Below are 13,891 nucleotides of genomic sequence, written 5' to 3' on the forward strand. Positions count from 1 at the left end.
CAACTGACCATTTTGGTCATGTTGACTTATTTGTAGATCTTACTTTGCTGAACATTATTGCTGTTTACAATTTATCTCTATTTATAATAATATTCAAGATAATAACCAAAAACAGCAAAATTTCCTCAAAATTACCAATTCAGGGGCAGCAACCTAACAACCGATTGACCGATTCATCTGAAAATTTCAGGGCAGATAGTTCTTGACCTGATAAACATTTTTATCCCATGTCAGATTTCCTCAAAATGCTTTGGTTTTTGAGTTATAAGCCAAAAACTGCATTTTACCCCTATGTTCTATTTTTAGCGGTGGCGGCCATCTTGGTTGGTTGACCAGGTCACGCCACACATTTTTTAAACTAGATACCCCAAAGATGATTGTGGCCAAGTTTGGATTAATTTGGCCAAGTAGTTTCAGAGGAGAAGATTTTTGTAAAAGATTACTTTAATTTACGAAAAATGGTTAAAAATTGACTATAAAGGGCAATAACTCCTAAACGGGTCAACTGACCATTTTGGTGATGTTGACTTATTTGTAGATCTTACTTAGCTGAACATTATTGCTGTTTACAGTTTATCTCTATCTATAATAATATTCAAGTTTATAACCATAAACAGCAAAATTTCCTCAAAATTACCAATTCGGGGGCAGCAACCCAACAACTGATTGACCGATTCATCTGAAAATTTTAGGGCAGATAGATCTTGACCTGATAAACATTTTTATCCCATGTCAGATTTCCTCAAAATGCTTTGGTTTTTGAGTTATAAGCCAAAAACTGCATTTTACCCCTTTGTTCTATTTTTAGCCGTGGCGGCCATCTTGGTTGGTTGACCAGGTCACGCCACACATTTTTTAAACTAGAAACCCCAAAGATGATTGTGGCCAAGTTTGGATTAATTTGGCCTAGTAGTTTCAGAGGAGAAGATTTTTGTAAAAGATTACTTTAATTAACGAAAAATGGTTAAAAATTGACTATAAAGGGCAATAACTCCTAAACGGGTCAACTGACCATTTTGGTCATGTTGACTTATTTGTAGATCTTACTTTGCTGAACATTATTGCTGTTTACAGTTTATCTCTAACTATAATAATATTCAAGATAATAACCAAAAACAGCAAAATTTCTTCAAAATTACCAATTCAGGGGCAGCAACCCAACAACCGATTGACCGATTCATCTGAAAATTTCAGGGCAGATAGATCTTGACCTGATAAACATATTTACCCCATGTCAGATTTGCTCTAAATGCTTTGGTTTTTGAGTTATAAGCCAAAAACTGCATTTTACCCCTATGTTCTATTTTTAGCCGTGGCGGCCATCTTGGTTGGTTGACCGGGTCACGCCACACATTTTTTAAACTAGATACCCCAATGATGATTGTGGCCAAGTTTGGTTCAATTTGGCCCAGTAGTTTCAGAGGAGAAGATTTTTGTAAAAGTTAACGACGACGGACGCCGGACGCAAAGTGATGGGAAAAGCTCACTTGGCCCTTCGGGCCAGGTGAGCTAAAAATAAAAAGATGTGAGATGAGGAGACTAAATGATGCAGAGCTTCACAACTAAAGGTGACTGTATGTCTCTTCAACAATGAACAATGTCAACCACTTAAGGAGAAGTTTACATGTAATAAAAAGGTCAGCAAAAATATTAAAATTTGTGAGTTCATTATTCCTTTCAAAGAAAACAAACTGTCCACATATTTATTCTTGTTAGTATATAAAATATTGCTGAAAGTAAACTTCCTTGTGTCAGAGGTAGATAACCAGTTTATCTAGATACACTGACCCCAATAAGTTCACATCATTACTAGAATGCACTCTAACAATACTGTTCTCCACATTTAAAACCACCTTAATGAAGTGGTTGTTTAATCCTAACATTTAAGACCACATAAATGAAGTTCTTCTCCATTTATGCCAATATCATAAGGAACCATTGACTACTTTGTGTTTCTAGGGTGCTGTCTCCTTGGCATTTACTCATTTCAATACTTGTTTTACTACTGTAAATTCAGAAATTATATCAATGTTTTTATAATTGCAAAAAAAATGTATCTTTTAACTTATTAATTCTATGTAATCCTGATGATTTCTACCTGTGGAAGAAGATGAACACTGATTTTATCAATGTTCTTAAGAATATTTTTTTGAAATTCTCATACTCATCTCCCTACTTTGTTTTTTCACTGATAATTTACAAGTTTCTACAACATTCCATTCTTGACTATAAAGACATTCTCTTCGACTGTGAGACATTAGTTACTACTACACTGATCATGCCAAAATCAGAAATAAAATTATCTGATACTGCAACTGAAGACACATAAAAGCTAAAAAAATGAACGTACAATATCAATACCACACTGAAGGGGGAAGGCAACCATTCCCACGCAGGCTCCCTGTAACAAAACATATCATGGTATTACTGTGACAGGGTTAGCTTTATCAAATCTCATCAAGTAATAAATATCCTAAGCCCTGTCTTACAAAAAATGTCATGTTTTTTTGGTTGTGTAGGATTCTATATAAAATCTTTCATCCTATGAAAGACTTAATCTGCAAATTAAAGTACAACAAGCACAATGCTGATTATTTCTCATTACAGCCTGATTAAAAACTCTTTTAAATCAACAAAAACACACAAAATGATTCGCTGAAAAGTTATAAAGAGAGATCTGCTCTAAATCTTTTTTGCAATTAATGATAGAATGTATGGTAATAACAGTAATGGATAGCATACATTGAGGAAATGTACATTTTATTACATAACAAATTAATATTGCATGAAATTCACGTTTTCCATATTCTAGTTTCATTAAATTTATGCTATTGCATTCAAGACAAGTACAATTCAATGTCTCGTATCCCTATCCATCAGAGATAATGATCAAATGTGATGCAATTAACAACAAATAATCTACCATTGTAAACTTTGGGGATTACAATGAAACTGACAAATAATCAACCACTTCTCTTATCAATAACATAGTTTTTGTCCATCTGTTAATTTAACTAAAATTAAATGTATAAATAGGGAGATGTGGTGTGAGTGGCAATGAGACACCTTTCAAACCTAGGATTATAACAACTTCAAGTGACCTTCAATAATAAACACAAAGTCCACACAATGTACCAATTACAAAATGTGAAACAATTGAAGAGAGATAACACAATATCATTTATTATTAGTTCTTTCCTTCACGATAGCCTGTCTTTTAGACTAGGATTATAATAATTACAATTTTCACTTTCATAATGACATTCCCCTAAAATCATGTATATCTACTATTTTCATACAATATAAAATCCTATGATTTAATAGACCACAGAGTAATCATAGAACAAGATTCTGGTATTGATTATAGAGATATTCTATCTATTTTCTATTGTCAAAATACAATTACTGTGATCACTTTCAGAAAAAGAAGAATTGTCTACTTTCCCTGGTTGTTAAAATTCGGGTTATTCTGTCAGAATAAGAAATGAATACTATCATAAATATTCTTCATCTAAATTTTTGTCAGGTCAATGAAACAATAGCACACAGTTATCAGTTTCTTTTCAACTTATTTTCTAGAAAACAATCAAACTATATTTGTCTTTTTCCCTGTATTTTCCATTCTATTCAAATTTGTATAGAATTGGCCAATACTTTAAATTGCTTTTCCAAATATTCTTCTCATGGAGTATAAGCTTTGATATTTTCCCATTTTCGTAGTTAAAATTACTCATATTTACTATTGTTAAAAAAAAATCATAAACCAACAGGAGAATTGACTCAAGAATTGATTTGTTTTCTTAGAAACTGATTGAATGACTCAATGTACTAGGAAATTAAAATAAGGAAAGTCCTTAAAAACTGGACAATGATTGTTTTACTATTAAATTGGGCATTTATTTGTCATGTAAATCTATAAATCACCAACAAAAAATACCCAGAACTGAAGATTCAAAATGTCTAACATCCTATTTACTGCAGAATTAGGAAGAAAAGGTGCTGTAGAGATCTAAGGATTAAGTACTACAGACAAGGAAAAATCATGATGTGAAAACCAAATGTTTCCTATCTAAATCATGTCATTCTGCCTAAATATAATCTACAGAACACTTTTATACTGGATTTCAAACAGTTTGGCATTTTTATATCAAACATAAAACTTGGAAAACTGCTTATTTCAGACATTTGTTAAAACTCATACAACATTTTAAAGTTTGATCCAAAACTAAAATTTTCTATTATTTGTTGTTTTCCATTGTTCTAGTGTTTAAAAAAGATTCAGAAAAAATATTTCTTTCAATCATATTCTAGTGATATTTGGGTTTTATCAATAATGCGAAACTACAATTATACACAGCAAAATTTGCATATATATTAAGACTAGTAAATAAAAAAGACTACTTTTCAGAATGAAAAAATAAGAGAATTGTATATAGAAACGTTGAATACTTTATAGGATCATTTCTCTTCCTTCATCAGACAATGTAAATCATTTCATGAATAAATCATTATATACACAGAATTGAAAAAAAAAATCTGCTAAAAGTAGAAAAAAAACATGTAAAACTTTTTGATTTTTCTATTATTTAAGTTCTAAAGAGAAATAAAAAAAAATGTACAAGACTTTCAATCAAAGTTTTATTTGATACAAAATTCTACTATGGAATATGTGAGACAACACTTTCTATTTGATGGTCAAGTTAAAAAGTGAGGAGACAGAGTGATACCATAACGACCTGAAGGAAGTGAGTATTAAAGTCATGCACTTTGTTTCAGTATTTAGAATTGTACCTTGATTGACTGTGATTGCTGAAATAGTCATAAAATCTTTATATATTGTTAGATGGACAAAATAATGTATACTGACCACAGATCTATTTCAGGAAATGACAAGGAAAAATCCCTGTCTAAATAATCTGCCAACTTCCCCGAAATCGTCATTAAGAAAAAAAGCCAATACTTACATAACAAATTGTAAAACTAGGGTTTTGTCACTCATAGAAATGTGGCAAAAACACAGTTTTAAATGCATAAATAAAGACGGACAAAGAAGCTCAAAATATTTGACTTGATTCTGGACATGCTTTGGTGGAGACTTGCTGTAATACAGAAGAGTGGAACTTCTTCAGTGTGTGACAACTTGAGATTGCCCAAGAATCTTAATATTTTGCATATTTCAGGGCTTGTGGAGTAAAGACTACAATTTTGAACTTTGAGAAGTTACCATGGTGCACCTTTGTACGATCAAATATAATATGCCGAGGGCTGAGTGGCCTTAAAACTTTGATTTTTAAGTAAAGGAATTTAAAGAAGTATTTCTGTTTATGGCTTAGAAATTTCAATTTGTTTTTATGTTTTGAGGGTGTGCCTCAGTGGAGATGACAATGTGGTAATGAGGATAAGGTGTTAGTTAAGCTAATCTATGATTGGTGTGTAAGACATGCTCTAGTCAACAACATAATCTTACCCTTGTACTTCTGCTAGCCTTAGGATCCAAATACGTTTTGAGATGGTCCAAGTAAACATTGGGAGGGTCCTTTGCATGAACTCTTTCCTGAAAAAGAAAAAAGTAATAATATAAATTTTAATACTTGTTTATCTGACACAATTACAGTATGTCAGTTAACTGCTAGAGTCTGTTGTTATTTATGTATTATTGTCATTTTGTTTATTTTCTTTGGTTACATCTTCTGACATCAGACTTGGACTTCTCTTGAACTGAATTTTAATATACGTTTACTTTTCTACATTGGTTAGAGGTATAGGGGGAGGGTTGAGATCTCACAAACATGTTTAACCCCGCCGCATTTTTGCGCCTGTCCCAAGTCAGGAGCCTCTGGCCTTTGTTAGTCTTGTATTATTTTAATTTTAGTTTCTCGTGTACAATTTGGAAATTAGTATGGCGTTCATTATCCCTGAACTAGTATATATTAAGTATTTGTTTAGGGGCCAGCTGAAGGACGCCTCCGGGTGCGGGAATTTCTCGCTACATTGAAGACCTGTTGGTGACCTTCTGCAGTTGTTTTTTTATTTGGTCGGGTTGTTGTCTCTTTGACACATTCCCCATTTCCATTCTCAATTTTATCTAACTTAAAAGCAACACTTAATCAAATTTTGCCTTTTACCTTGTTTGTAAATTACAAGAAAATACAAGTTGATCTGACCAGGGGGGAGTCAAATATGTGTATACTGTCATTATCACAGCAACCCATTTTTTTAATTTGTTCCCATAGAATCTTTCCACTAATTAGTACATAAAGTACAGAACAAATGAAAAATAGTAAATAGATGGAGCGTAAAGAACAGTATGAATAAGATTTAGCAGTAATACATGTAATACATTTTCTTTTAAAAATATATGAATTCAAAATTATTATAAAACCAGGGTTCTCGCTAAGGATTTTTGAAGGCGAGTCCAGGGACTTATCATTTTTGGCCATGGTGAGTCCAACAGCAAGAAGAATATATTGTATTGCATATAATGTAATATTTTATCCTCCATGGCCTAACAGATCAATTAAATGACATTAAATTCAGATTACTTTTTAAACTTTTTTAACTGTGTTCAATTTATACAAAATTTTACAATCTTGATGCATCTGTGGACTCACCAGTTTTGAAAATGGTGAGTCCAGACAGATTTTGATGAGTCCAGGACTCATGGACTCGCCTTAGCGAGAACCCTGTAAAACTAAATTTTACTCTGCCAAGTGATGACAAATAACAGGAAAAAAATAGTCAAATAATGAAAACCACAAAAACATGATCAATCATTAATTAGGGTGTATCATAAACAAGACAATAAGATACGTAGGTGTTACATATAATGTCAATAAGATGAGAGTCATTATCCTATTCAAAACCAATAATAGTCTAAAAAGTTCACAAAACCTATAGATTATATTGTTTCTTTAAATGTTAAAGTTATGAGATGATGTGTTTTATTGTGTTGTTGGGTTTCTATATCATTATCTAAATCTTCTTTTTTCTATACAAGTGCCACCCAAAGATCCACACTTCAAACCTATTGATTTCAAACTTATCATTATTTTGTTTACACTGTAATACTGTAAAACTGAGGTCAAAGTTATTCTATTACAACAAAAGTCACATAATTGTTATGAAAATCATTTATTTCTGTAAACTATTTACATTTCATTACTTTGATCAATTACAAGCTAGAGTTCAAATTAGTTTTTATTTTCAAGTAAGAAATGAAGTTAGTTATAAAATCATCTTCACACTAAATAGTAGCCCTGGAGCCCAAGCTTGTAAAATGCTTTCAGGCCTTGAAAAAAACATTTCTACAGGCCAACATAATCTAACTAAAATTTTCCAAAAAATGAGCACCAGATTTAAAAGTTTATTGTGAAGACTCATTTAGTTGATGTGTTTTCTGTTAAAAGTTGCAGTATATCAACAGACTGACTCCTTATTCTGACAGATGAGAAAATATTGTGGACATAAACAGACAAATCCTAATGAAATTCCATGAAATAATCTACAATGCTTTTATTGCTGACCTTCATCTGGACTATGTTGCTAGAAAGTCTCCTAGGATGAATTAAATAGCTCCCTCATAAAGAAGGTCAAGGTAAGAGCTGTCTCTGGGGCTATAGATGAAATAACTGAGCTTTGATGTGATACTAAAAGGTCTATCAAGGCTATACTAAAAGGTCAAGGTTAAAGCTGCCACCAGAGCTACAGATGAAGTAACTGAGCTTTGATACAATACTAAAAGGTCAAGGTTAGAGCTGCCTCCAGGGCTACAGAAGAAGTAACTGAGCTTTGATGTGATACTAAAAATCCAAGGTTAGAGCTGCCGCCAGAGCTACTGATGAAGTAACTGAGCTTTGATACAATACTAAAAGGTCAAGGTTAGTCTTAGAGCTTCCCCAAGTACAGACAAGGCAACTGAGCTTTGATGCAATGAAGACTTCACAGAAACACCATTCCATAGATCATTGCATTTAAAATTATGAACACTGAAAGTCTGAAATGGGTATTTAAGTACATGAAAAGGAATCTCCTGCATGTTAGAATACACAGTTTTGCATCCTTTCAATGTCATAATAGATATGCATTTATTGCAGAGAAATTATTAACTGTTATCTGAACGACAAGCTGAGTGACAACTGCTACACTAAATTCACCTTAAGATTACTGGTTCATTGCTACTGCCAAAATTTCACAGCCTTGAGAACAATTCTTATCACTTCTAACAATTTAATGATGTTGAACAATGAACTTGTGTAATATTTTGTTGTAAGAAAACTTTATATCACTGTTCTAGTACTAATTTATTGCTCAGTCTGACATTCAGTTTACAAAATGTTGGAAAGATTCCTGGCTTCTCATGTAAACTACACCTTATTTCTAGTGCATAAGAACTATCAAATAACAAATCATGTATTTATATGTTGTATTCTAAGATTAAAGATTCATTGATCTTTCCTTTTAATAACATCATTAAAGTATCAAATATCAAATGTCACAGTAACCCATTTTCATAATATTTCATTTTTTTTTAGACAACACTAGAAGTACATGTATTTTTTTCTGCATATAATGTGCAAATCTACAAGATTGTGTTTTCAAATCCATATTTAATGAGGTACTGTTGTTATAAAACTTATCTGAATTTCAGTCGCCAATATAAGAGTGTAAAGAAGAACATTTAAAATCATCATGTATGAAGTACATATTCTACTTAGAATAAAAAGATGGGTTTGCAATTGGTTGTGAAAACAATAGTTTAACACTAGATGTATAACCCAAATTTCCAGGTGTATGTTCAACATGTCAGGTGTATATCCCACATGATCAGGTGTATAATCCAATATGTTCAGGTGTATATTCCACATGTCAAGGTGTATATCCCACATGTCAAGGTGTATATCCCACATGTCAAGGTGTATATCCCACATGTCAAGGTGTATATCCCACATGTCCAGGTGTATATCCCACATGTGCAGGTGTATATCCCACATGTGCAGGTGTATAATCCAATATGTTCAGGTGTATATCCCACATGTGCAGGTGTATAATCCAATATGTTCAGGTGTATATCCCACATGTGCAGGTGTATAATCCAATATGTTCATGTGTATATCCCACATGTGCAGGTGTATAATCCAATATGTTCAGGTGTATATCCCACGTGTTCAGGTGTATAATCCAATATGTTCAGGTGTATATCCCACATGTGCAGGTGTATATCCAATATGTTCAGGTGTATATCCCACATGTGCAGGTGTATATCCCACATGTCAATGTATATATATATATCCCACATGTTCAGGTGTATAATCCAATATGTTCAAGTGTATATCCCACATGTGCAGGTGTATAATCCAATATGTTCAGGTGTATATCCCACATGTGCAGGTGTATAATCCAATATGTTCAGGTGTATATCCCACATGTTCAGGTGTATAATCTAATATGTTCAGGGGTATATCCCACATGTGCAGGTGTATAATCCAATATGTTCAGGTGTATATCCCACATGTACAGGTGTATAATCTAATATGTTCAGGGGTATATCTCTGTATGTCTCCCATAACCAGGTATATATCCCACTTACAATTAGTGAACCCTTTCAGTGGTCATCTTTTGTTAATGATTTTTACCTAAATTTAAGTTTGGTGATGATAGCTGATATTTTAATAGACTGTTTACTTTATTCATAATTAGTGATGGCTGGTTGTAAATTGTTGTCTATCATGAAGACTGTATATTGATCTTCAGATGGTTTTTTTATTCATTTGTTCTTGGAATGTTTTTCACCAGCATAAAAACCATGTCACCTATTCATTCTTTACTTTCGTGTTATCCATAGCTTAGATTAAGATTCAATAATATATGGACAACAAAGCTCTTAAAAAAAATTGATTAGCATCATTTTCTCAAGTCTTGTGTTAGTTCGTTGCTGTTTGTATAATGTCCCAATTTCAGTATTTTGCTATGTTTTCTGGTCAATTTTAGAAATTACATCTCAACTTTCCATTATATATTTTCCATGTTTACATGTAACTGAGCAGGACAAATATGAAAATAAAAGTAATAGGCTGGTAAATTTCAACTTTGAATATTTTACTTAGAGAAAATTACATACATGGGTTTAATCAGAATCTTTTTTTGTATTTAGCATGGTTTAGTAAGAATTGACATCAGTCATTGCCTCCATCAGACAAATGCAATCTCATAAATAGTGAAACCTCTCTACATCAGACAAATGCAATCTCATAAATAGTGAAACCTCTCTACATCAGACAAATGCAATGTCATAAATAAGGAAACCTCCCTCCATCAGACAAATGCAATGTCATAAATAATGAACCTCCCTCCATCAGACAAATGCAATGTCATAAATAATGAAACCTCCCTCCATCAGACAAATGCAATCTCATAAATAGTGAAACCTCCCTCCATCAGACAAATGCAATCTCATAAATAACGAAACCTCCCTCCATCAGACAAATGCAATCTCATAAATAATGAAACCTCCCTCCATCAGACTAATTCAATTACATCTATTTTTACTCAAATCATGTTAAAAACATAAACTGCTGGTCATGATGATTTTCAAAGCATTATAGTAAAAGTGCATATATCATCCACCACTATTTTTATCTTTAGGTCATGGTCTACTAAATGCAGAATGCATAAATAAATACTTATCAATTTCTCAAATAGCAATAAGCGTATCTTCACATTCATTAAAGCATATCTTTAGAAAAAAACTGACTTTCAACTTGAAGCATTTATTTTGATATATCAGTTTTTCTTATACAGATATTTCTTTGTGTCTTACATGTATTTTTAGCATTGCACAACTGAGGCTCTAGATTTCTAGCAGTAAACTCAGAGTCTTTCCTTTGTATTTACTACTGTTACATCACTAAAAAGAGGACCATGCCTGATGAGGTAACATATAAAGAACACTTCTTTTTGCAGATCATTAGAAAAAACGATTGTATAAAAAATGAAAAATTCTTAAAAAATATCACGGAATGTTCGCTATTAAAGTATATATTTCTCAGTGACATTACTATGTCCAGTAAGGGACACTAAATGGGTTTGAATTTTATTTTTAGTTAAAGGTCACAAACAGTCATTATTAAATTCCTGTTGATTTTCTGATAAGGAATGAAATGTTAATGGATAATTTTAAGCAAAGATATATATTATTATTTTTCTTTTAAGATTTAAAAACGGACAACAATGCAAATGTTCTAAAGGTCATGATCATGACCTCTGATATACACATTTGTATCTTTCACATGAAAGTACATGCAAATCTTGGACATAAGTCTAGTGTTTAATGATTGACAAATTTGTCTAGCATGCAAATACATCTCTTTGATCTGGATATGATGTTAAATACCTGTGATATTTATGTAACTATACCATGCATAAGTTAACATAAGTTTGATAAGGTTATAGATATAAAGACTACTGTTGTGTTTAATTAGTATGATCTTTACATGGATGATCTTATCTATATGACATATTACAATTCAAATTGTCATATGCAGTCAGAAAAGTTAATAAAAAAATACGGAATTATAAATATGACTTTAATATTACAATCATATACTGTCATATAAAGTCAGAAAGGTTTATAAAACTTTAATCTTACAATTTAAACTGTCATATATACAGAATTATCAGTATGATTTGAAAAATTGTAAAACATATAGTAAAACAGTCATAAAATTCAGCAAGAAATATTAAATTATAAGCTTCCTATGTATTGTCATATTTAGTCAGACATAGTCAGCATGAAAGTCCATTGAATTATTATAAGTACAATGCAACAATTGTAACATACATTTTAATTGACAATGAAACGAATTTCAGAACAACAACTCCAAGATAGATATTCTGAAATAGTGTTTGCAACTGCTGACATCATGAGACTGTTTTTTAGATAGTGCTTTTTTCTGTCTGTTGCATGGAGATAGCAGAGTTGTATAAATTTGAAGATTTGTCTCATTGGTAAAGGCAGTAAATTTTCCTTAACTTTTTCTGTGCACACTGAATAACGCGTGTAGCGGGTTATTTAACAGTGTGCACCATTTTTTTTTATGTTATTTCAAATAGACAGAAAAAATATTACAGTCATTTCTTATAATTTAATTATAAATTCAATTTAAAACCGTAGAAAACAACGAAAAAACGTAGATGACGTCATGGTCACATAACTAAATTATGTCTATGGGCTCATAACAAAATAATGTCAGCCAATCAGAAGACTTGTTACATCCAAAATTAAATTATTTGCTAATGAACTAAAATAAAAAGCTACTATTTAGACACATTTTGACAAAACCTATTTTACAATGAATACCAGCAGAAAAGATACACAATGTAGTATATTAAAGCTGATCATGAGATGTAACTTTTAACACCTTCAAAATAGTATTCTATAGTTATAACCCTGATAACAGTCCTATAATATTTTTGAAGCTAAACAAATTTTTGACTTTGACTACACCATAGGAAAGTGGTAACAAAAATATGCCCAGACCATGCACCTAGTTTATCATACCAGGTTATTTGGTCCTCTACAAAGATTGAATAGGTCAATGTGCCATTTACACAACCTAACCCTGAGGGTGGAACAAGAGCCTCACTTTCAGATATTATCCTTGATACGTAACCATTTAAGTTTTTACACGCTTTAAGGGTATTGACTTTATTTAAATAAGATTTTATCACTTGTGTTAAGTATGAAAGCTACTTTACCATACTATTTACAACTTAAATGTAAACAAGATAGTAATTTTAATATATTAAACCTAACTTATACATTAAGTTTCTTGTACAATTTCTTTTTCAAGGTTAAGGAAAGCTTCCTTGTAAAGAAATAGTACAAAACAGGTCTAATCACAAACATTATAATTAACATCATTAATTGTACGACTTGTACAACGATTAACAAATCATGAATTCTAGTCCATTACATATGTACTTTTGTACATTCATCAATTTATTTGTCAAGTGATTGAATATTTTTTTGTCCTCATTCATGTAACTTATTTCCTTCTCAAGTGGTATTTTCCTATCACTGCTTAATCATGGCCAATAGTCTGAATAGATCAAATAAAGTTAAAACCCAAGAATTTTTCTCAGTACTATTCTTGTGTACATGTATTTACTAAATTTTATAAATATTTGATAATCACAAAGTGTTTGGAATATTTAACTTAAGCTTTAAGGATTTAGACCTACATTTTCCCTACAAATCTAGACATTTAGGAAGTTAAGTTTAGTAGTTACAAAAACGTGTATACAAACTCAATTTCTAAAAAAATAAATACCAAATCACTTTGATAATAGGAAAACGTTTTTCTTTATGAAAAATATGCATTAATATTTAGTGATTTTTTAAATGCTGACTGCTTTTCACAATGACTGTATCAATGGACAACACACAATATACTGTGGAAGAAAAATCAGTGTAACCATCTGATATTGACAAACTGTCCAGGGATAAATGGGCTATCAAACAACCAGCTGTGATTCTCACTGAATAATACCCATATCAATCTCTCATTTTATAATCATAAATGGTCATTTGCATATAATTAATGAGGATTAAGCAAAATAATAGAACTTGGAAATAGGTACAGGTGTTGTCCACTTTATTACTCTGATTAGAACTTTAAGAGAGCAAAATAAGTATCAATAAAATGCTTTGCTGAGCGCAGCCAAATACGACAGCACAGGTCAAAACCCTGAACAGTTGGGGCTAGTTTGGACACAATATAACTATTCAAACTTGATACTGTCTAAATTTGGATTGTGATAATATTTTGACATAATATAGGTTTCGTTGTGACACAAAAATAAATGTGGTCAAAGATCTTTACAATCTATTGTG

General features: G+C 31.6%; 1 protein-coding gene across 2 annotated transcripts in view; it reads right to left on the minus strand.

Annotated features, from left to right (window-relative positions):
- LOC134706450 (formin-like protein) overlaps positions 1 to 13,891 on the minus strand; it is a 67,381-nt gene that overhangs the window by 38,656 nt on the left and 14,834 nt on the right. Inside the window, exons 5-6 of one of the 2 annotated variants that reach the window (XM_063565400.1) lie at positions 5,468 to 5,554; positions 4,792 to 4,809 (exon numbers count right to left, since the gene is read on the minus strand). In XM_063565400.1, coding sequence (XP_063421470.1) covers positions 4,792 to 4,809; positions 5,468 to 5,554 — 105 coding nt within the window. The remainder of the gene's footprint in view (positions 1 to 4,791; positions 4,810 to 5,467; positions 5,555 to 13,891) is intronic. The other variant, XM_063565401.1, reaches the window with a different exon arrangement.

This window comes from Mytilus trossulus, chromosome 2, assembly GCF_036588685.1.
Source record: "Mytilus trossulus isolate FHL-02 chromosome 2, PNRI_Mtr1.1.1.hap1, whole genome shotgun sequence".
NCBI lineage: Eukaryota > Metazoa > Mollusca > Bivalvia > Mytilida > Mytilidae > Mytilus > Mytilus trossulus.